This window comes from Chelmon rostratus, chromosome 18 (assembly GCF_017976325.1).
Source record: "Chelmon rostratus isolate fCheRos1 chromosome 18, fCheRos1.pri, whole genome shotgun sequence".
NCBI lineage: Eukaryota > Metazoa > Chordata > Actinopteri > Chaetodontiformes > Chaetodontidae > Chelmon > Chelmon rostratus.
In genome coordinates this window covers 9,469,411-9,493,235 of record NC_055675.1, presented here as the reverse complement: position 1 = coordinate 9,493,235, position 23,825 = coordinate 9,469,411, and the positions used below count along the sequence as shown (strand labels likewise).

The 23,825-nt window shown below is 42.7% G+C and overlaps 4 protein-coding genes across 4 annotated transcripts; 3 read left to right on the top strand and 1 right to left on the bottom strand.

Annotated features, from left to right (window-relative positions):
- Positions 1 to 728: 728 nt before the first annotated feature.
- On the bottom strand, positions 729 to 4,470 carry slc25a47a (solute carrier family 25 member 47a). Its single transcript, XM_041958883.1, has 6 exons — positions 4,345 to 4,470; positions 3,858 to 3,901; positions 3,693 to 3,764; positions 3,223 to 3,402; positions 2,851 to 3,115; positions 729 to 2,379 (listed from the first exon to the last, which is right to left on the bottom strand). Exons 1-6 carry the CDS (start codon positions 4,379 to 4,381, stop codon positions 2,066 to 2,068), a joined length of 912 nt encoding a protein of 303 aa, XP_041814817.1. The 5' UTR covers positions 4,382 to 4,470; the 3' UTR covers positions 729 to 2,065.
- Positions 4,471 to 5,243: 773 nt separating this feature from the next.
- On the top strand, positions 5,244 to 12,856 carry slc25a29 (solute carrier family 25 member 29). The gene is made up of 4 exons (XM_041958538.1): positions 5,244 to 5,528; positions 8,013 to 8,056; positions 8,362 to 8,445; positions 9,670 to 12,856. Exons 1-4 carry the CDS (start codon positions 5,501 to 5,503, stop codon positions 10,432 to 10,434), a joined length of 921 nt encoding a protein of 306 aa, XP_041814472.1. The 5' UTR covers positions 5,244 to 5,500; the 3' UTR covers positions 10,435 to 12,856.
- Positions 12,857 to 14,179: 1,323 nt separating this feature from the next.
- Positions 14,180 to 16,814, top strand: LOC121622408. The gene is made up of 7 exons (XM_041959368.1): positions 14,180 to 14,237; positions 14,317 to 14,586; positions 14,704 to 15,006; positions 15,090 to 15,143; positions 15,805 to 15,903; positions 16,275 to 16,321; positions 16,420 to 16,814. The coding sequence occupies exons 1-7, from the start codon at positions 14,180 to 14,182 to the stop codon at positions 16,525 to 16,527; spliced, it is 939 nt and encodes a 312-aa protein (XP_041815302.1). The 3' UTR covers positions 16,528 to 16,814.
- Positions 16,815 to 19,569: 2,755 nt separating this feature from the next.
- Positions 19,570 to 22,652, top strand: vrtn (vertebrae development associated). Its single transcript, XM_041959289.1, has 3 exons — positions 19,570 to 19,680; positions 20,438 to 20,781; positions 20,889 to 22,652. The coding sequence occupies exons 2-3, from the start codon at positions 20,470 to 20,472 to the stop codon at positions 22,650 to 22,652; spliced, it is 2,076 nt and encodes a 691-aa protein (XP_041815223.1). The 5' UTR covers positions 19,570 to 19,680; positions 20,438 to 20,469.
- The last annotated feature ends 1,173 nt before the right edge of the window (positions 22,653 to 23,825 follow it).

Genomic DNA, 23,825 nt, shown 5'->3' with positions numbered 1-23,825 from the left:
TGCTCAGGGGGCCTTGTTGAGAGGAAGTTGTTTCTTATGTGTTGAAATATTTCTGTTGTTTATTTGTATCTATTTGTGATTGTTTTCATGTGACATTAAGAGTCATGATAAACTAGGATCCAATTTGCAGCTGAAACGCCATCTACATGTTTTACTACATAGCAACTCAGAAGAGTTCTTGAATGCAACTCAATGCTTCATTCAGATCCTCACCCACGTTCATTCAAATTTATAATGTGATGCTCTGGCACTTCGGTAGCACTGTGCAGCTACTTTATTCATTTGAATACTAATGAGTATGCGTGCATATCCGTGCCTGTCATGTACCCTCAATGGGCACTTTATCATTATGACTAACATCATGTTCCATTAACAGTAGCACACATTTCATATTGGTATGTACATTCATTCAGCTTCAGTGAATCTATGGCGTTATGTGAGGGCGCCGTGCTAAGAAAACCGCCACTTGTAGTCAGTTGCTTATATTCCTTTTCTCATGCATACATTTGCATTTACAGGTAACCATGTGTACTTACAATATACTCATACAAAAATGCTTGAATTTAATGTTAACCAAAGCAAAGGCCGTAAAGGAGATACAATACTTTGTTTTTGGTGAGTAAATATCCCAGAGTCTGCTTATTGTCTAGCTTTTTTCTCCATTGGTGTTTGTATAGTGTCATTCGTGCAGTCGTGAGTCATAAAACAGAGACTAATACAGAATTTAATAATATTGTACAACTACCTTTATTATGGAAGGCACAATAAGCATGTTCATCATAATGATACAAATAAATTATAAGAAATATCCATATTTTTTCCCCTGATTTAAGATCTCGGAAGAAGAATTTCACTCTCTCCTGCTCTGAAACCAAACATCTGCCCTTAATATGTCCCATCACCAACAGGACAACCCTGATTCCAAAAAAGCTGCAACACTGTAAAACATAAATGGAACAAGTGGAACATTCCACAGGTAAACAGGTTGATTGGTAACAGGTGATAGTATCATGATTGGGTATGAAAGGAGCATCCTGGAAAAGCTCAGTCGTTCACAAGCGAGGACGGAACGAGGCTCAACACTTTGAGAACTAACGATTGCATAAAGGATGTTACTACACGGGCTCAGGAACACTTCATTAAACTGTCCTCAGTAAACACATTTTGTTTGCAAGTGACTGCATTCTGTTTTTATTAACATTTTACACATCGTTCCCAACTTTGGAATCGAGGTTGTCTTATAATGTGCATTTGTATTTTGAGAATGAAAAATTCTATGAATGTTCAAGAGGAGGATGGAATAAAAAATGAGTTCATACATTACAGACAGTTTGCTTTGAGGATTTCAACACGGGCCATAACAGCAGCTACTTTTGTAGTCTGCTACACTGACATTGACATGATACAGACATTTAGCCAGAACCTGATTACCCACAGTCCACTGTTTCCAATTCTATTCACAGAATGATCCTTTCAGAAATCCAGTTCATCAACGTTTTTACATACCAAAATGTTTTATCTAGATTGCCCAGCTGTGCCATTTTGCTAATGCGCTGGAAATGAGTTGCCATGGAGCTTATAATATGCATACATGCTGTGTGGGCATGGGTGGCTGTCATGCTTGTTACTGTACATTGTGCGTGCTGCAGCTCATTCATAAATTCTAAATTCAAGGTCTTAAAAGCTCTTGAATGGCATCAACGATGGCGTAACTTTGCCTCCGGTACACTGTTCTCCCTGTCATAAACATAGAGCAAAAGAAGACAAAAAATGCTGACCAGGGACTCCATCTAGTGGTCAGAGGGTTGCTGGTTCAGTCTGTGATAACTGCCCGTCACTTACAAATTACTCCTAAGCGTATTAGGATAAATTACCCTACATAAGTGAACATTATACTTGTAACAGACAGCTCAAATAATGATGGAAACAATCATTCCTTAAAAATACTGCAATGCATTTTCTTGTCTTTGCTAATATGTATGTAAAAACAAACAACTGCACTAAACACAGACAAACAAACCCCAACAGACCATGAGGCATTGACACTTGAGGTAGTCAAGACTAACTATTCAAACCCTAAACGAGGCGGGTCAACACCGTCAGGTCTGGCTCGGAGGAAACCGGTGAAGATCTCGTATGTAACAAAAACCACCATGTTGACGGGGAATGCACGCAAACAGTTGATGCCTAAGCTCCTGAAGAACACTCCCGCTCCCTCCACCCTCACTGTCTCAGCGATGCAGTGGTAGAATCCCTTGTACCGCTTCGTCTCCTGAGCTCCGTCCATCTGCAGACGGGCTTTGATCACGTCCATGGGTGTTCCTAATGTCCAACCTGCCATTCCTGCTATTCCCCCCGCAAGCATCACGCCACTCCAATCTGGGGAATCGGAAACGAGGGATGCACTGACATTTAAAATTTTAAAATCCCTATGAAGGGCTTGTTGGCCTTGGTAGTGTTACTCATTGGCGGCAACGGTTATGCTAACCTCAAGGATACAAGCTAATTTACACCTTATGCAAGACTTTAAATTCGGACTTCCTGGAATACAAAATATAGTCTGAGGCTGATAAGAGGCGCAGTGATTGAATAATTCAATTAAAGGGGATAATGTCACACATTTATCCAATATTTTATAACTACAAATGTGATGTTGATTTAATTTAACAGCAAAAAACATCACATGAGCTGTAATTGAAAATATGAAAACACGCACAAAGATACATTTGCACTGCTCACACATACAAGATGAGTCTCACACACACACGCACACGCACGCACGCACGCACGCACACACACACAAAACAGAAGCCTTTTCTTTAAGGAAAGTGCGCTGTTGGCTTCACTCACCTGGTCTTTTCTTGCCGCTGTCTGTCAGCCACTCACAGATAGTTGTGTAAGTCAAGAAGTATATGGCATATGATGGCCCGTCTCTTAGCATGAGCGGGAGCATCCCTCTGTAGAGCCCCATGATCCCCTCCTCTTTAATAATGCTCAGCAGACAGTGAACTGGGCCACGGTACCTGGGTTTGGGCATGCTTGTTCCTCCTCGCTTGGACTCTGTCTGACACTGCAGACGTACTTTCACTATGTCACCTGGAGACATCACTGATACCTGTTGGCGGCAGACGGGGACAAGTTCAGTTGCACGTGAAATGAAGCAAATGATTGAAGCACAGGACTCAACAGCTTTCAGAGGGTTTGTAAAATTGCATCTGTTACCTGAGCTATACCCCCCGCCAAACCAGACAGGAGGATTTCTAGTTTGGTGTTTGGGCCGCAACCAGCGCCTCGTGCCTGGCTCAAACATTGCAGGCAGTTCCTGTATGTGCCAAACACCACTGAGGAAGTCATGGAGATTGTGGTCACGGGTAAGGACATGCCTTTGAAGAAGCCATGCACCTGATGACACAAGGGGGAGAAACCAGGGGATAAACGTCTATCACTTTATGCAGCAATTAAATTGTCTTTATATTCTGATGTAATTCGCATCCAAATGATGCCTTCCCTAATTAATTTTTATCCAAGAAAGTTTACACCTCAGACATTATTAACTAACCAAAAGTGACACATTTACCACATGTAGGCTACGTTTCCAACATTATTCTAGCTCCACTTGTTGAGTGTGGGGGACCAGGCCACAGTCTGGACTGTAGCTGGTGATCTAAACACACCACACCAGTTCCTCTCACCCCTTCTTTTGAAAACGTGGCCGCTGCACACTGCCATATTCCAGTAAACTGTTTCTGGGTTTGGATCCGGACCTAGAAAGATAAAAAAAACATGTATAAAAAGGGTGTCCATTTGTTATATAGTCACCTTGACTGCTTCAGCTACACCTGCCACACTAACTGTACCTTCACGGTGTCCAGAGGGTAGCCCACCGCCACTCCACAAGCCCCTGTGTGTTTCCAGAGAAAAGAGAGCATCAAGGACACAACTGACACACAACAATGCTCAAGGTTATGAGCTTTAACTGCAACTTTTTCTATTAGTGTGCAGCTAACAGGATCTGCTTCACACCTTTAAAATGAACACACTTGAGGTGTGTGAGGTGAGTTATGTGAGGTGCAACTGTAAGTATTTTGAGTCTTGAAGGCTGTTATGTGTGCAGATTCAGTTTAGCTGACTGCTAACTAAAACTTACTTTACTTGAGGTTACAGATATAAAACAGGACAAGCAAAAACAGTTTGGCAACACACACACAACTCTATCTTGCCATATGTTGTAGCTATGCTGTCATGTTGTTATCGCACATACATTCGCGAGCTATGTAGCTAACATTGCTGCCAACTCATGCTAACGTTAAATGGCAGAGTAGCTAGACGAGAGTTAGCTGTTACCTGCGATGGATCCAGACACAAAATCAGCGATATGCATCCTGTCAAACGGTGACTGACCGGCAGACACTCGTCAGATGCGAGTCCATTCTCCCTCTCGCATACGCTGCATGAGCCATAACCTTCAGCGTGTTGGTGTTACATCACCTAGCAGAGGCGTGTCTCACTGCTAGCCAAACAGCGTCGGCGGAAAGCGGTGGCCCCGACTTTACCCGAAGAGAGCCGAAAGATTTACTATTTATAAACAGGTTAGAATTTTGAAATGCTTTATAGTATGCGCTACAAATAAAAAAAACATCAGTTAAAGAAATATTTTAAGGGAACGTACACTTAATCCCACATGTCATATAATATCATTTCAAGAAGTTGCGAATTAATTACTAATAACAATTGCTGTTAGTGAACTTATCAAACACAAAGTTGGTTGATAATGAAACTGCCTCCATAGTCCATACGTTGACAGAGGCTTCGTGGATAGTCCACTCATAAACAATATCTGCTTTATGTCAAACTGAATTGACAACTCGTTAAACGGCGAGGGATTCAGTGGTCTGGTCCCGGGCAAAAGCAAAACATCACACGGCACAAATGACGTATTTCAACACTGGGCACCCCTACGGTATGCAGCCAATGAAGGACAAGAGTTACGTCTGAGGGAGGGGGGGTTGTAGGCGTCGTCTCTTCGTTGGGATTGGATAGAAACTCTAGCCGACGCCGGTATTTCCCGCCCCCTATTAGTTACTTCCTGCGACGCTAGCTTGCTCGCTACAGAAATAAACCTCCTTTATACAGGTTACGGGCAGGGTGTCCACATTGACTGTAAACGCCACACTGGTTTATGGAGGTCGTGTAGGTCAGCAGGAGCGTTTTGTTATATTAACAGAGAGAAAGATAAATAGCCGGTCAGAGAAACTGTCAGCATTTGTGCATTGTCAGGTCTGTGAGGCGGACTCAGCAACCCTGTGCTAGCTAACATTAACGCTAACCAAAAGTGTCAGTTAGACCATTAGCTAGATTAAACAGCGAGGGACAGTGACAGGTGTACAAAGGAGTAAACGGTTTTTTGGACAAGACAACGTTTCATTGAATTGTTGTGAGCCTCTCCAGCTAGTGTTTGGTAATATTAAGTCCTTCAGCTAGGTGACGTGCCGGAGCGGTGATGGACTTCATTGCTGGATGCGTCGGAGGTAAGTCAGTGGCAGCTGCACTTGCACATTTGTGAGATAAATAAGGTATAGTTGCCAAAGAGCCACGTTGATTTGAGACATTGTTTAGCTGGGGTGATATGCGCCCTGTGTTGCTCTTTCAACAGTAATTATGAACCACAAACCTGCCCAGCATCACCCTTACTGATGTGATGCAACTCTATCACAAGATTGCAAGTGTATTTTCGAAATTCCGCCACACGTGGGCACACTAAATAAAGCCCATACTGGAAATGATCTGAATACCACTGATTGCAGTTCACCAAGTTGTAGATTTTGAGGTTGACAGAGTGTTAAGTTTTGAGTGGCCTATTCTGCCTTTAAGGTGCAGGGTCACCAGCAAAATTATAAGATAAGATATGTATAAGATTCAAAAGATTCAAGATTCTTTATTGTCATTGAGCATGACATTCACATGTCAATGAAATTTGCATTGCAACCCCCATGTTAGAAACAAGAAAATAAGAAAGATAAGAAAGATTAGAAAGAATAAAAGTAAGATAACTAGAATAAAATAAACCAACATGCAATAAAAATATTCATGAATGCAATTAAAAAATACCAGAATGAAAATATAAGACAGTTACATTTTTTCCTAAAAAAAAAATGTCATAACAGAAGGTTAGGTTTAATATGTTGACCTTCAAAGACAGAGTTTGAAGAGTTTGATTGAATCCACCAGGTCTCTAATATGTCAATAGTACAGCATGTTACAAGGTTTACATGGTAAAAAATGTTAGTGTCTGTGTCAGAGAAGTGCTTCCACACAGGAAGAAATGGAGAAATGTCGATGGCCGGGGCACCTTCGGCATTTCTCCTTTGTGTCACTTTTTGACCCTGCTGAGAATTTAAAGCATGCAAATACTAAACAAGCGCAGCCTGACCATTCAAGCTAGGACGGCTTGACTTTTTTTAAGTCTCCACACACACCAGAAGCGGTTGTTACGAATCACTACACACCCCTTCACAGACCAATCCCATGCGTTCTTTACTTGACAGTGAGAGACGCCCACTTCCCACCCTCTCTCGGTGTGGTTGAGTTCAGGGAACCATGTACAGTGAAATGGGAAGCTGGTCACTGCTGTTTACGTGCGGCCTAGTTTGTGCTTAGCTGTGTCATCATTTTTGAAACCGGTGAAGTTTACCTTTAAGCCTGCATCTTCAGACGTTAAAAGATGGGTGGTGTCACACTGATGAGAAATATTTCTCCGACTGTGATGCAACACTCCCCTCTGCTTGTTTTTCATCGAGGGCATTGAGGTCAATGACCTGGCTTGTCATTGTATCAAACACATGCCTGCGTGTGTTCTTTTCCTGGCTTACAGCTGGAACTCATTCCTGATTGGCTCTTTTTACAAATGGGTCAGGTGACAAAGCAGGTACTTATGTAGGATTAGCTCGCTGTGGTTTGTTTACAGTGGTGGGCCAGTACATTCGAGTCTATGTTATTTGGTATTTTTTCTTATTTTTGTTAGGGCTATTATCAGTATGTTTACAACATCAAAACAGTGTAATTCTTTAATTGACATTTGGAATATTTTTTGCTAAAAAAACAACAACAGTCAAGATCAATTCAAAACAGGAAAATAATAACGATGTTTGCCAACTTGTGATGGGCATTTATATTTGACTTAATGAAAATAGTTGCAAGTTAATTGCTAGTTTTATTTAAACTGTTTATCGAATACATAACCGAGCAGAAACGTCTGTTTTTCAGTTTGTGGAAAATTAATATCTGACAAATGAAGATTACATTACATTGAGGCATAAGTAATATAAAATACAAACCTGTCATCAAGCAGTGTTACTCACTGATAAGCAACTGCCCACAATGATCTATCACACTCACAGGTACCTGGACATAGCTATTACAGTATAAACGGTATGTCAAAATGTGTGCTAATAGACTAATTTACAACACATTTGCAGCCATTCATTGGATTGTATAGGTTTTCCCTTCCTTTCTGTGTTAACTTAAAATGTTATGATCAGGCTGGGAACTATTAGTAAGTTTCAGCAAAGACCCAAACTGATTTTAGAACATGGGCATGTGCTGCACAAGCCGAGGTTACGTAACTTTCAGAGGTGCGCTAAAGAAAGTTTTAGAGGGTGATGATGCCCAGTGAGTTGGCCCTGGCTCAGTAAGGCAGTGTTACCCTGGAGGAGATGGCAGCATTCTCTAAAATTACACAACAGTGCTAGCAGCAAGTACTTTGTCCTTCAAAGACTGGTCAAATTGGCCAAGTGCTGGTTAAATAGGCCTGATATGTCAGAGGGTCAAGATTTCTTAAAATAACTAGAAAAGGTGGCATGTGTTCAGTGCCTTCAGGATACTGACTTTATTGGTCGTAATTATACAGAACAAAGACAAGTGCTGGCCCAGCTTTTGCATTTGCAACTGTTCATCAAGGCTGAGATTATCACTGTCTGTTGTATTTTGCTCACTGTTCTTTCCTTTGTCACCAGGTGCTGCTGGAGTCTTGGTTGGACACCCATTTGACACAGTTAAGGTGGGCAATGGTTTTAGGAACAACATAATTACAGAGTTTACTTTATAAGCCTTTTTCGGTAATTCTCTTTTTAAAAACATGTATTTTATCATCAGTATGTTTCCAGCAAATTAATTTAACGCTTCATGCTAAATGTTTTTTCATGAGTTGCCTAATCATCACTGTACATTGTATACAGCTAACTGACTTAAACATTGCGAATTTTCTGCTCCTATAACCACTGTTACAATGGATTGAATGTCAGTGGGGAAACAGACTTGTTGTCGAGGGTTTAACTGATCACTGAAGAGTGTCCTCTTTTCCAGGTCAGACTGCAGGTCCAGAGCGTTGATAAGCCTCTGTACCGTGGGACCTTTCACTGTTTCCAGTCAATCATACGGCAAGAGTCGGTACGTGTCTTTTATCTCCCATACACATCTAATGCTAATATATGCAGCCAACAACATTACTGATACATGATTATGGTGAAGTGAAGTACTGTATATGTGCTTGATAAGCCTGGCTCTGACACACATGAAGGTTTTCCAGTTGTTGAGTTGAATAAAAGAAGTGTTTACATAGTTTGTTTCTGCGTGATATCTATTTTTATGGGCTGTAAAGCTGCAAGGTGGCTACTCACGAGGACACCTATTCAGTACTTGTTCTGTTGGACAGAATCTATCTTTAGTGAGGTCCAGCAATCGTAGCCGCAACTGGACAGCTGTTATCGTCTGCAAGGTCAGGGTGACCTGATAGCAGAGTTATGTCCCTCACGGGTCTTATGACTGAATGGGGAACCTTCAGTTGTGAGGCCAAACTGGGCAACACAGGGGGATGACTATAGTTCCTTGGTTGTGTTCAAGCTCCGTAGAGTTTTGTTTTCCCCTGCTGACAAGATTGATATTGTTTTTGGTTTTTACTTGGTGTAATCATTGTGATTTGTTTTTCCTTTATTATCATATTTTCTCCCAAGTGACTTGGAAAACTATTTCCAGCCAGAGAAATGTTTTTAAAAATCTCATTTACGTCATAGGATTTGTTATTTAAAGCTCCTGATTGATTCCCTGCAGCACATCATTTTTGTACAGAAGCAAACTGAAGGAGCACTGGTTTCCAGGATCATTATTTAAGTAGCCTCAGGGTGTACACATTTTTTTCACTCATACTGCACACTATATAACTAGTTTGAATTGTGCAGGCTTTATTACAGGACGTGTTATAGAGAGTGCCAAGAGGACTTAAATGGCTGTCCTGAAAAGATGGAACAGCAACAGAAATAAAATGGAGGTCATGATGGGAAAGGAGTTTCTTATGTGATGTGAAGTCGATGGGAACATAAGTGAACCATGATGTGAGAGTTGGGGACATGCAAGAGTTGTACTTAAGTTCTATGTGTAATTTTTCAAATTCTTTGATATAATTACCGTATGTTATTTTAGCACAAGTTTATGTGTTTGAGGTAAAAAGATGAAGTGGTTTAAACAGACAGTAAATTTAATCTGAAGTTTCCGAGTAAGACCCTCTGTGTTTTGTTTATTGAAAAGAAAAATGAGCCCTGAGGTGCTGGTGATTTCTATTTATAGTGATGTGTTAACACACCTTGTCTAATGCGATGTCTCTGACCCTGTACACAGGTAATGGGTTTGTATAAAGGCATTGGATCCCCCATGATGGGCCTTACATTCATCAATGCTATAGTGTTTGGCGTTCAGGGAAACACCATGCGGCTGCTGGGACATGACACTCCCATGAACCAGTTCCTTGCTGGTGCGGCAGCAGGTGCCATCCAGTGTGTCATCTGCTGCCCTATGGAGCTGGCGAAAACCCGCATGCAAATGCAGGGTACCGGAGAGAAGAAGTCTTCCAGGAAGCTGTACAAGAATTCCCTGGACTGCTTGGCACGCATCTACAAACGGGAGGGTGTGTGGGGTGTAAACAGAGGCATGGTGACCACACTGATCCGCGAGACGCCTGGCTTTGGAGTGTACTTCTTGGCCTACGATGTGCTGACGCGCAGCCTCGGCTGTGAGCCAGACGACCGCTACATGATCCCCAAACTGCTGTTTGCCGGGGGCATGGCCGGTATCGCTTCCTGGCTTTCCACCTATCCTGTGGACGTGATCAAATCGCGGCTGCAGGCAGACGGGGTGGGTGGGGTCAACCAGTACAGCAGCATTGCTGACTGCGTGCGACAGAGCGTCAGGAGGGAGGGCTACATGGTGTTCACGCGAGGCCTCACCTCCACGCTGCTACGAGCCTTCCCTGTGAATGCAGCTACCTTTGCCACTGTCACCCTTGTCCTCATGTACGCACGGGGGGTGGAGGAAGGACCTAAGGACTGTGAGCCAGCTCAGCCAAGTCACCATGCACAGATACAGGCCCAGCCCTCCAGCCTGTGACAGCACAGAGGGTCTTACCCTCAACCTGGGCACTTTACAAGAGCATGGGGAGACAAAATATACATACAAACCTTTTGTTACTGTCAGACCAGTCATTCCCACTTTTGAGTCAGACAATGCCTGGTTTGTATAAACTTTCATGTAAAGACCTATATTTTTTTTTTAGCAATAATTTAAGTTTCAGGTTTGCCTCTGACGATGCAGACGTGTAAAGGGGGATGGTGTTACCTCTAATAATAATAGTGGAAAATTGGAGCTATGAGATTCATGAAAGATTTAAGCAGCAGCTATTATCTGTGAGAAACCTCTTGTATCACACTGATCTTGTTACAAAACATGTGGTGCGGCTAGGCAGGGTGTACACTGTAGACACTGGAAATTCTCTCTTGATTACATACTGTATATCTTGAAATGTGCAGTGTTTAACTGTACCTGTATATATCAATTATTTTGATTCATTTCTTTTTTATGTATGTTGGAACGACCTTTCCTGCCTTATGATATGATATGATATTTGTGTAAGGAAAAGAAGCATCTGTTTGTACCTGGACTGTATCCCCTGAAGAGCCAAGCAAACATGAGAGAAGGAATGTAGCATCTGATAACTGTCCAGGACTTATCACTTGCGTATGCTTTCAAACCAAAAAACACCCCACATTGCAGCTATAATTTAGGCATCACTAAGGTACTGTTAGTCCACACAGCACATGGCAGCACGTAAAACACTCTGCTCTGAGAGGCTCTTCAGGGACCGAATGCAAAGTGTCAGTGTCGTTGGTATTATGTTTTATGTCTTGTTTGTTGTGTTTTACCAAGTAATGTGAGGTTTTATCATCGTCACTTTTAATGCTGTATTAAAGGCCTGATCCAGAGGTGGAACGTGGCACTACATGTGACACTGTACTTGTTTGTTTGTTTTGTTTTTTTTGTACATTTTGGGGGGCAATATTTAGGATGGCCCTCATTGATTTAATTTTGTACACATGTCTCTTCAAATCTAAATGTGTAACCCATAATGTTTCCCCAGGGCTCATTGCGGTTGATTGTGGCACTCTGAGATTGTCTCATTTGGTTGGGGAAAATTGAATCAAATAGATTCAACAATAACCACATTTGTACCCAGAAGCACTAGAGCTTTTTGGTATTTGGACAGCCAGCAGTATGAGAAAATGCCAGCTACTGCTTCACCAACAAAAGCAATGTTTTAAAACTAGTATTTGATGAGAATAGAGTCTCCTAGAGAGGATCTAAAATGCCCCTTAAAGGGAGCAGAAAAAATGATTTCTTACTTTTGGTTACTGTGTTCCTGTGGAGGGTTCTTAAGGTATTAACTTGACAAATGTGTATTTATGTGCACCATATACTGTACCTAATCTGGATTGGGGCTTTAATTAGACTATATTTATTTTTCAAGTTACTATATTATATTGATAATGTACAGGTATTGTTAACGAGTGGGATTTGTGTGCTTTCTGCATGTGTCTGGTCAGTATCAGATGATATGACCATTGACTATTTTATGCCTGAATGTTGAATTTCCTGCTGTAAAGCAAGCAAAGATTCTCCCGTACAAATGCTAACGTGTCAGTACCCGTCGAAGCAGTAAATCGTCAGCACAAATGATAATCTGTTCCTTTGAATGCTTTCCTGAGCTCTTTCTGAAGTTGTAAAAGCTAGCAACACATCAAACTACTGTTTTCATTTGTGTAAGAAGAATATCTGTGAAAGGTTTTTTTGAGAGCAGCAAGTCACAGATGCACTAAAGCCTTCGGTGTCTTGAATGTATCACACCTGTGTTCACTCACAGGTGTTCAGGCAGAGTTGAAAGACAAAGTGATGTCTTGGGGTCTTATTGAAATTTAAATGTCACTCGTTTGAATTGTTCAAAGCTGCTGAGAGAAACTTGAACGGTTTTGTATTCTGGTTTGGTCGTGAGTGACGATGAGAAATGAAAAAAGTGGAAAGAGTGCAAAGGGATATTTGGTACGTCTGTGGACGCTGCATGTGTTTAATCAATAATTCCACCTCTTTAACAGTGACTGTTATCTCTGTAGATTTCGTCTGAAACGTGTTCATTGCCATTTGACTACTAATATTTAGTCCAGCTGACGTGAAAGATGCAATATGTACAGGATGCAACTGCATTAATGTGAAATTGTTTTGAAGCGTTAATGTGTGTGTATATATATACATATATAACATATATTTTTCAGTCTGAAGTTGTTGTGTGGTTCCATGAATGTCTGAGTTTGAGCAGTTTTTAAAGTCTCTATTTGACCAGTTTGAGTTCGCTGTTACACTGAAGAGATATTAACTGAAAAACTGAGACATGATATTTTTGTAACATAGTCATACATAACCTATTTGTCTAGATTTGTCACTGAGGATCTGTACAAATGGGTAAATAAAAATAAATTCAGCAGCTGTTTGTTTTGTCTTTTACACTTGCACTGATTCTTTGTGAAACGCAGAATGAATTGTTCTTGTGGATTATGACAATAGTTGCTATAATTAACAAATGATGACATTCACAGGCCGCTCCCTGTGGAAAAAAAGAGATACCAATCATCAGCTAATAAGGCCTAATGAGGTTTTATTGTTTACTGCTACACATGGGACCAATGCACCATTAAGCGGAAAAAAAAACTTTTTTTGTTTATCACATATTTGTTCATTATAAAGCACAATAATGCATTTGGTCTCTTGTGTATTTCAGGTCAGCAAGCCCTCACATTCATATTACAGGGAGTGTGAGGCTCAGGTGTCCCACACAGATTTATGAATAAACCTGATTACTTGACACAAGCGGGCGCTGTGTTTTCCGTCTGTTTACACCCAATGGGTGCCTTACAAAGCATTCGGAGGTGCTGAAGAGGAAACACAGCACTGCTCTCAGTGCAGATCTGTTGAGTGAAACAGAGAGATGAAATCATTGTATCATAAACTATTCGTTTGACTAAAGTGTTGATCATCAGGGCTGAATCAGCCGGCACCTCAGGACACCAGACAGCCCTTATGCTGCCAAATGTGGCATCTAAAGCTGGTCTCTTTTTAGTCTTTATGAACTCTGCACAAGATTTAATGTAAATTTTAAAGTCCAAATACAGTGGAGTGGAAAAATTGAAAGCAACCTTCAGTGTAGCTTCTCGCAAAAGGAGGAGACGCTGTAGTTTTTCTTAAGTGAATAAAAGCGACATCTGCTGGTGGGCAGTGGTAAATGCAACGTCTTTAAGGGTCATCCAGTTCATCCAAATAGAAAGAGAGACAGAAAGACTTCCTGTACTCTTCTAGTAGATAGTTTTCAGCATTTACAAAAATTGTTCTCAGCATTTACAAAAATTGTTCCCAATAAAAGCAATTTGTAATATAAATACAGCCCTCAACAAAATCAACAATTACACTCTCACACAAGACTGCACATCATCTGTGGGGTATAATGGGTGAGAGAACAATTCTAATATAAAATTTCATTTTGCAGAGCCCAAATACCTATTTATCTTGTGCTTCTTCTTCTCATCATTATCATGTGGAAAAATGTAGTTTCTGATGTCTAACACTAAACCCTGGCTTTTCAACAGCTGTGGTGTTTGTAGTGAACTGTTCTTGCACTTAGAGTCACAGTCAGACCAGCAGCTGTTCAGGTTTTCCAGAGGAGGCTGAGGATGTTGGCAAATGCAGGAAATGACATTTCTGTTGACTAACGTTAAGGGTAACAGCAGTGTACCTTTTCAGATTTGCAGACAGGATGGCTGGAAGCGCTCACGGTGTGATGAGGCTGCTGTTGTTGTCTGTGATCAGAGCAGGTAAGGGAAACACCGACACATCTCATCCCGAGATCTTAGTTTTATAGTCTCATCTTTAACATATGTCTTCTTTCTTCAGGTGTAAAAGGAGAAGATGGTCTGATATTTGCTGAAGGGGGCTATGATATTACATTTCCATGTGAAGAAGATTCAGTCTGCTTTCATATATGGCACTTCAGCACAAGTGAAACAAGTGATTATGTAGCCATAGTCAGTAATGGAGAAATCCAGACAGTCCAATCAGAGGATGACGACTCAAAATGCACTCTGACAATCAAAGGTCTCACAGCGGAGGATGTCGGACATCATCGCTGCCAACAAAGGCCAGATGTCTTCTCTCCTCGCAGTGGTGAGTACTGACAGGATTTTAGTTCCATTGCTGCGTGGGTTGACACCTGATCACAGAAGAAGAAACATGTGCTATAAACACAGGGATAAATGAAACATCTTTTTTTTCATCTGTCAGCCCCTTCTGCCGCCCCAGAGTTAAACCTCATGCCAGGCAAAACGGTGTCACTGCAGTGTATTCTCCTCACCTACGTAGAGCGGGGACACTGCAACACGCAGCTACAACAGGTCAGCCTGACGTGGGTGGATGAAGCCGGCACCGAGATTCAAGAGGATGCACAACATCAGATAAAACAAGAGTCGTCTTGTGATGTAACTCTGACTATCACTTTTCAAAGGCCTGAAAACAGGAAGTTTAGATGCCAGGCGACTGTGGACGAACAAGTGTGGATGTCAGTGGAGCTGTGGGTCAGAGCTTCAGGTCTGTAGGACTGATTCTTACCAGTACACCCCCAGGTGATGAATGCAAAGATGTAATAATAACGAATGCTATTTTTTCTGTAGCTCTCAAAGGGAGGGGACGAGGGTTCGTCATAGAGCTGGAACCTGAAAATAAAGGTAGGCCTTCAGTACTACTCTTAGGAAGCAGCTAGTATTGTTGCTCATACACAAATTGTTGACTTTTTTGTTCCTTTTTTTGCAGAAAAATGTAGAAAGCACTTTTGTGTATTGTGATGTCAAGATACTGAGGGGCACTGAATAGTTTCTGGAGCTGAGCTTAGTTCAGTTTATTTCTATTTAAATATTAAAAGAATTATGAGAAGACCGCTACCACTCTCACATCTGTCTGCTAAAGATGAAGCTGGGGCCAGGAGATGGTTAACTTAGCTTAGCATAAACTAGCCTGAACTCAGGGATTTCACTACTCCAATACTCCTGAACATAACCCATAACCTTACAACCAACCATAAAACTACACCCTGCTGATTTTACACTCTGCTGTCAGTGCAGATTAAACAAATGATTGAATATTCCATGTAAATCTGTTGCTAGGTGGCTTCATTAGCTTTTGACAGAACCTAGCTTGCGCCCTTGTTTACAGGGTTAGCTAAACTAAGCTAAAATGGCTGCTGGCTGTAGATTCATATTTAGCATACAGACTTAACAGTGGTGTCATCTAACTCTCAGACTATTCCTTACAGGTCGGACATGCATTTGAACTGTTTTCACCATACAAATCCTAATTTTACATGCAAGTGACAATAATCCTCATTTTCAGGCGGCAACCGCGACGCTGTTAGCGTGGCTGTGGGGGTGCTGGCATGTGTGGTTTTGACAGCGCTGGTTGCGGCGTTTGCTGTGAACAGAAGAAGAACAAGTAAGTTCCTCTGAGCTTCCTGAGCATATAAAAAGGGTCTGTTGAAATCACCACAATGGAAAAGACTAGCCCATACATGCAAACGCATGTCCACATGTACACAGGTCACCTTGCGCAACTGTACTGTGTGGTCTTTGAGGAAATCACCTACTGATGTGCTAATGTCCCACAAGTTCTGTTTTGACTGTTCCCAACACGATACTCATCAGATACTCATCAGTCTCAGATACATCTCATCACATAACTTAAAGTAAAAGTTTGAGAAATCTACACCCATCTGCACAGCTCTGAACACGTCATTATACGTAGTGGTTATGTAAAAACCATTGTGTAGTAAAATATGAATTTGTGCATTTGTATCTTTACTATAGGAAACCAGCAGCAGGATGAGTCTTGTTCTGTGACCGGCATCAACAACGTAAGTCAAATCTCATTCGAGAACGTACACAGCAAAATCTTTTGTGCTTTTTCTACTTGGGAAGTTAATGAGAGAGTTTGTTGTGTGTGTGTGTTTAGGTCACAAATGCAGACGATGTGATCTACGCTGAGGTTGTTCTACCTGTCGGCTCTGACCTGCGGGTCCACGAGCATGAGTCCACTGAATACGCCTGTGTCCGATACTAGTCTGTGCAAAATATAAATGGCTGTATATCTGTTCTTTGTTTGTTTGTTTGAGCTGCAACTGTGATACTATCATGCATGGTAATACTGTGAATTGCTCCACACCAAATACCTGTACTGTAACTGTAGTTGGCACTTGAAGTCATCGGGAACCTTTTGCTCTTTGACTCGGCCATTTTGCATTTTAAATTTAGACAAATGTGCCATGAGTTTGAACAGTCTACCTCAATACATTTGACTTAACGTATTTCTATCAGATGTAGAATCATACAGAGGGTGAATTCATTGAAATCGGCATTCATTGTGATTCATGGTGTTTCTAATTCTTTCTTTGCAGAACTGTGTTCAGGTCTGTAATAAATCAAAAGATGACACACTTGGCTGCTTGTCTGCAGTAATCTTATAAAACAAACCTTAACAGCAGGGGTAGTGAGAAAGATATTCCAATAAGCTGAATTTAGTATAACCTTGTGTTACATTTAAAGATAATTTGTGTTCCCTTTGGAGTCACATCTCTATCACAGACTGTGTGAATCATTTGACTGGAGAATATCAAGGTCAAGAACATTTCCCTCTCACTAAATTCAGGCCAGCAGTAACTCTGCAAAGAGAATCCAATTTGGGCTATTTGAAAAGGCTGAAAGCAGCAAATGATATTATTCTGACTGTAACTAGAGGAATTTACAGGATGTGGCAGCAGGCAACATGGCTTAAACACCAAAGAACACGTTTGTCGTGTAAATCCTCAAGCAGCCGCAGAGCTTTTTTGAATGGCACTGTTTGGTGGTGTGGTATTTTTGCAGGTAATGGCGGTTTGCCGTTCAGTGCAGAAACTGCAGGTCACGGCTCTTCGTTTTGGATGCAAACCTGCTATTTCGCCTGTGCAAACACGAGTTAAACTTTGTTTGGAGCTGGCTTCAGTCCTTTCAGTCTTCCTCCTGCCTGCAGACACATGGTCTCACCTGCACACACACACACACACACACACACAGATACACTCCACAGCAGGTGAGAGACTGCCGGAGCCGGTCCCAGTGTTGCCCCATTTGCATTTTAAATGCTTGCAGCCAGCCCACTACTGTGTTCACAGTGCAGCGCAGCACAGCTAATCTACACACCTAAGGTGTGTGATTGGCTACAGCCAAGAGTCTGAGGGGGTTGAAGAGATGGTGAAGATACAAACATTGACAAGAAAGGGGGAGAATGAATAAAGTCAAGAGGCCGTACTTGGATAAGTTAGAGGTCCTCGTTACATATCACATGAAATGGAAACAGATATGCTAATCCCACTCTGAATATGTTCCCATTCCTGATTTCATCTTTCAAAAACAGGATGAAAGTAGATCATGTTCGTCAGCAATTTGTTTGAGGCATTCCAGTGAACAGAAGACGAAGCCAGAGAGGCAATGTAAGAGAGAAACAGCCAAGAGTAAGATTTAAAACGCTATAAAGGATATCAAAGTACATAAAATGTCCCTGAACTCACACTCTAATCAGAGGATGTGGGGATTCAGCATATTTGTACAACAGGGACACTACTGCATATTTCAGCAATGAGGCCCTTCTACAAGGTCAATGTCATGAAGTTGTACTGAATCATCTCTGGACTGATAATAAATTGTACAAAAGGCTCTGCTCCAGGCTGTCGTTGAGCCTCCTTAATGGAATAATGGACTGTTTAAAAAGTGGCTTTTAAAATGAAAAGGTGCACCGATGGTTTCAGAGTGACCTCTCTTACACTCCGCTCCTTTTTTTCCACACACTTTCTTTGACCTTCCCCACAAAACGTGCCATCATCATCATTTTGAATTAAACAGCAAATTTAAGGTGGCTGTAATCTGACTGCTTGTAAGAGAGAAAGAAAAAAATCAACTGACTGTGGCTTCTAAGAGATTTTAGGTCAAAGGCGGCAAGTGAAGGAAGCTCTTTATCGCACGCATATCACCATCCCTTTTAACAAGTGGGTGTCTACATTATCTCAGCTCGCAATGTCAGAAACACAAACCAACGTGCTAAAAATGTGCCCATTCCTTTGCAAACCCCCACACACTCACACATTGTCCAAATAGCTGATAAGCTTTAGGTCAAAGTCTTGAACCCCAGTGAACTCAGGCACCAGTTTGTCTGCCAAGTGCTTGGAGTGGACAGATCAGTGGGGGCCAAATGCCGCTGTCCCCTGGTGTGTGACGTGTGGGTAAAAAGCCATCGGGGTCTACAGTAGGGGAGGCGGGGGTTGGGGGATGGTGGCTGGGATTGTTGTGCGTGTGTGGAACAAAAGGCCTTGATTACTGAAATCCTGCAAAAGGCAGGAGAGGAGGTGTTAAAAGCGATACAGTGGAGAAGCGGGCCGACCTGGAGCTCAGCAGCCCTCCTCTCCTCTCATGCGGCCCGTGTCCACACCCAGTCTGCACGCCTAATCCACAAACTCGCGTTTGCACTGAATCTGGAGCAGGCGCTGAAGCACAAACACAAAACCAACTCATGGTCATGTGAAAGAAGCAAGTTCAATGCTGCAAAAGTTCTGATTTTGTACACGTTTTGCATTGAGGGATGATTTGATGAAGTTCAACAAGCACTAAAACGACAATTTAGGCAAAATATCTTTTTGTGCAACCACATGAGAGAGGGGAAATTTATTTATGAGGAAAAATAGCTCCTAGAGTTCATTGAGGCCAAGAGCATGTGGCAAATAACCTTGAAAGTGAACTGTTGACATCTGGAGTTGGGAGGAAAAGGAAAAGCCCACAGATAGATAACAAAGATGATAAAAAAAAACCTAAATGCACCGATACCTGTTAGCCCACAAGGCTGCCTCTGTGTTCTTACAGGCAGTGACACGTTGGCTTTTGTTAACACTTCACATTGAAATTGACCCTGGTTGTAGTCTAACGGAGGGGGAGGGAGGAGGGAGGAGGGGGAGGAGGTGTTCCCTGACGCAGAGAAAAAGCGAATCGACGATTAACAATTTCCTGAAGGGAGGTGCTGGTTATCACTCCCCAAATCTGCTGCGCTCAGCGGAGGAGAGGACGCTCCGGAGCCGGACGCACACAATGGACTGAAACTCCCAGAGAGACATCAACACGATCAGCTGTGAAACCCTCAGCTACTACCGAGCGACCCTCCAATCATCCTTTCTGCTAGCCTCTGGACGTCCAGGTAGGAAAACTGTGCTTCCCAGCGCTGCTTTGCGCTAACAAGGAGTCATTTGTTGCGTTTTCACCTGATACGCGTCTTGTGTTGCGTTTACGTGCACGAGCGAACTGAGAGTAACTTCACTGAAAGTGGTTTAAACTTCCAATTAAGTGTTTGAAGTCACAGAAACGGGCGAATAAATCACAGAGAGCTCAAGCGCAGCAGAAAGTGGAGGCCTTCCTACTAGAGCTAATGACTTTGAAGCTGATCTGAATGAGTTTTAATTTTCATTAAAACAACACGCCGTATTGGCTCAATTTGTCACTTTTTGCAGCTGGTTTGAAACTACAACAAGAAAAAAATCACTTGAAAGCATCGGATTTTACTAACTTTTAGAAGTAGAATTTGTGTAAACCCTGACCTTAAACTCAGCTGTGGTGTTGGATTTGTTCTAAACTAAAACTTGCATAGATCAGTTAATTCTCCATTATGCAGGAAATGAATCCAGTGCGATAAGTGGCTGAGATGTGTTTATGTTGTTCTGAGTCAAAACTGCACCAGCAGTATTTAATTAAGATGCAGCTGTTGTTTGCCAGTGGCTAGACCACAGCCATCTAATCTACATAATCTAGTTTACTGCCTACAAAGGCACAAACACATGTCCTAAGTGGATGGAGAGTTCGGTCTTACCAAACTTCAGGGAGTCATCTGTTTTCACTGATTATCTGGAGCTTCCCTCTCCTCCTTCATTAACCTTTTCTCACCATCTCTTCCTCCCCAGTCTTGCCCCCAGGTCTCATCAGATCCTCAGGTATGATTCAAAGGAAGGAGGTTGTGCTGTCTGTTCTGGGGGAGCTCCAGGAGGCCACGGAGAGCTCCGGCCTGGACGCTCTGACCCGAGTGGCCCTGGAGGTGGACCAGGTCCTGGCTCCTTTCCAGCTCCCCACGACCCCCTGTCAGGATTTCCCTGAGTGGGCAGGCGTGGATGACGCTGCTCATGGCCTGTACCCAACCGATGCACCCCTGGGCCTCCTGCCTCTAAACTGCAAGGGAGAGGGCAACCTACTGTTTGATGCAGTTAGCATGCTGTTAGTGGGCAACACTGAACTTAGCTTGGAGCTACAGGTAAGCAGTGATGGTCTCTATGATCTTAATTTATACAACTTACAGACCTTCCCTACCAGTTTAAATGTGAACTCAATGAATAACTGCATTAATTCTGTCCCCCACAGGTACGGACAGTGGTGGAAATGGTGCTGTGGAAGAGATACTACCTGTCTGGGATGATTGATTCAAAAATGATGCTTCAGGCTGTTCGCTTCAGCCTCTGTGCAGAAGAGTCCGAGGACATGCTCAACCTGCCTGTGACAGTCTTGGAGGCCATCTTCGATGCGGACGTCAAAGCGTCCTGCTTCCCTGGCTCCTATGCCAACATGTGGCATGTGTACGCTCTGTCTTCAGTCCTGCAGTTTAACATCTACTCCATCTACCCCATGTTCAACCTCAAGATCCGACCCTATTTCAACCGTGTCATACGTCCAAGGACCCGGCCTAGTGATGCCGAGCCACTGACCCTTCACGTCATGTGGTCTGGCCAGCTGCAGTCCGAGGCGTTGTTCAGGCCAGATCATTTTGTGGCACTAGTCCAGATGAGTGACCTAACAGCTGGAAGCCCTGATAGCGAGCAGAGGGAGTCGCCGACCCAGAGCGAGGAGATGCTGAGCCAGGACTCGCAGCTTTCATACCCGAGCCTGAAGGACAAGTACAACATCACTAAGAGGACTTTCTACCGCTGGAAGAGGCAGACACAGGAGCACTGCAAAAAGTCAGCAGCGAGGTACGAGGCAAAGTATTTCCTGCAAGCATGCTACTTGGCGGGCAAGCTCATCCCTCTACACCAGTTTAAAGAGTTTTTCCCAGAAATATCAAGGTCGTCCTACTATAACTGGAAGCAAGAGCTCCTGAAGACTGGAGGAATCTTCTCCACCGGATCGTCGACCGGAGAGATCAGTCCTGGAGAGAGCACGGAACAGGAGGCCTGGTCTTCACCTGAAGCAAAGCAGGACGAGCCGGACCACCATGACAGTGTGGCCACCATGTTTGGGCTCAGCCTCGGCAAGTTGGACCTGGAGCGGGCCCATAATGTCGCTCATATGCAGGAAGCTAAGCGATGTCTGCAGAATTGCATCGCCATGAACACCTCCCTCCCCTTCAGGGTCTTCAAAAGAAATTTCCCAGGGATCTCCAGATCAACCTACTACAATTGGAGGAGAGAAGCCATGCGGTTCAACAGAGGTTACAAAGGCAGCGCTGGCAGCAGCGAGGACAGCTCGGATGCTGACAAGAGCCAAAGTCCAAAAAGTCTGTCGCCAGTCATGCCTAACACCAACCATCCCGTCTTTCCCAGAACGAGGATCTGCAGGCGAAGACACAAAAGCTTCAGGCTGGCGTACATGAGTAAAAAGCAGCTCCGAGATGCTGCAAAACTGCATGTCCAGAAGTCCAAATGGTCCCTGACAAAGTTCAAGCTCAAGTTCCCGTCCATGTCCCCTTGTTTCTACTGGCTTTGGCGCAGCAGTCAGAACCGCAAGAAGAAGGCGGTCACACAGAGTGCAGGCGCCCACCTTCCTGAAAGTCTTGACAACACTGCCGCAGAAAGCAAGGTTTTGGAGAGGATGGTGGAGAGTCAGCATGCCCTCCCGTTTGTTGAGAGTCCTAAATATCTACAGAGTTCCCCCATGCCCCCCTTTGATGCCCCAAATTCAAAGCTCACCCTTCACGGCAAGGCACCGATAGATGAGCAGATGTTTGCGATGGATGTTATTGCTCTGGCTAACTTCAAGGCCAAGGCCAAGCTGTTCCTGCAGAAACGTTTTGAGGAGAAATCCTTCCCCACATTTAAAGAGTTCAGGTCTTACTTCCCATTCACCCCACGCTCAACGTACTACATGTGGAAGCGAGCTTTGCATCATGGGGTGTCACTGGTGCATGGGTAACTGTGCAAAGCTTCTATCTTTCAGGAGCAAATGAAAGCTCTGTTGAAGAACTTCTTAAACCCAAAAACTTCACACTCATTTCCCTGCATTTGCCTTTTTTTTTTGTAAACATGCTACCTTCACCGTGTTGACTTCATGTTCTGAAAGTACACTGGCTTAGCATCTAAATGCAATGTGTCTTTCCTCTGCCCCACCACCACAGCTCATTCCTCCCTCCTGGACATTTGCACGTGTGTGAAAAGAAACTGAGTCGTTGGGCTGTTTAAACCCTGCATGTTGCCCTCCAGGCATCAGGCAGTTCAAAGCTGTTGTTAAGTGGCATTTTGCTTGAAGCCATTTCTCCTCCATTCCCTTTAAATCCTCGCTAGGCGCTGTACTTGGGGTCCTTTTTATTTTTTCACTTTTCATTGTAGTAAGATTGTTAATGCGTAAATGTATGTTTTTTTTGTTGATGCATGTATATTGATCTGGGAGATTCCTGGTGGTTTGTTGTTTTTTTGATTCTTTGAAAGTAAAGAGCAGCCAGTATTTGTTTTCAGAGATGAGTTTACGCCTTCTTGATCAGACGTGCTCTGTCAGTCCTTTCTCATAGTTCCACTTTCGATCATTGAATGTAAACACTTCAGGGATTCACTTTGTGCACCCAAGTTTTATGCGGTTGTCTGAAGTTTTCTCCATTTAAATTACCAACTTTTAAATGCCTAATTTTCTGTGAAAGGTATATAAAACGTGAGCTTTTGTTATTTGCACTAAAATAGTTCCCATCACACTGTTGAATGTATTGTCTGAACCATCGTGCACCTGTGGGAGTCTGGATTTTGCAGCAATTCTATTTTTGAAAAATGTTTACCTGGTTTCTTTACTTGAAAACTGAATATAAATGAAGATATTTTATTTTCCACACGATCTTTCATTTCAAAACTACCTATTTCCTTGTTATATTGGGGAATTTTGCCTTTATAAGCTACGTTTGTCTGCTGTTATTTTTTTTTCATTAAATCTTGGTTATTTTTCATTAAAAAAAATTGCAGTTCATTTTTTCCACACAGGCAAACAAGAACGTGTTTTGCAGAACTGCCGCTGTTATAACACTGAATAATATATATCAGTTTACATTTGTACGTAGTGTATTTATTTTCCTTATTCATTACATGACTGAAATGTCTGAAATTG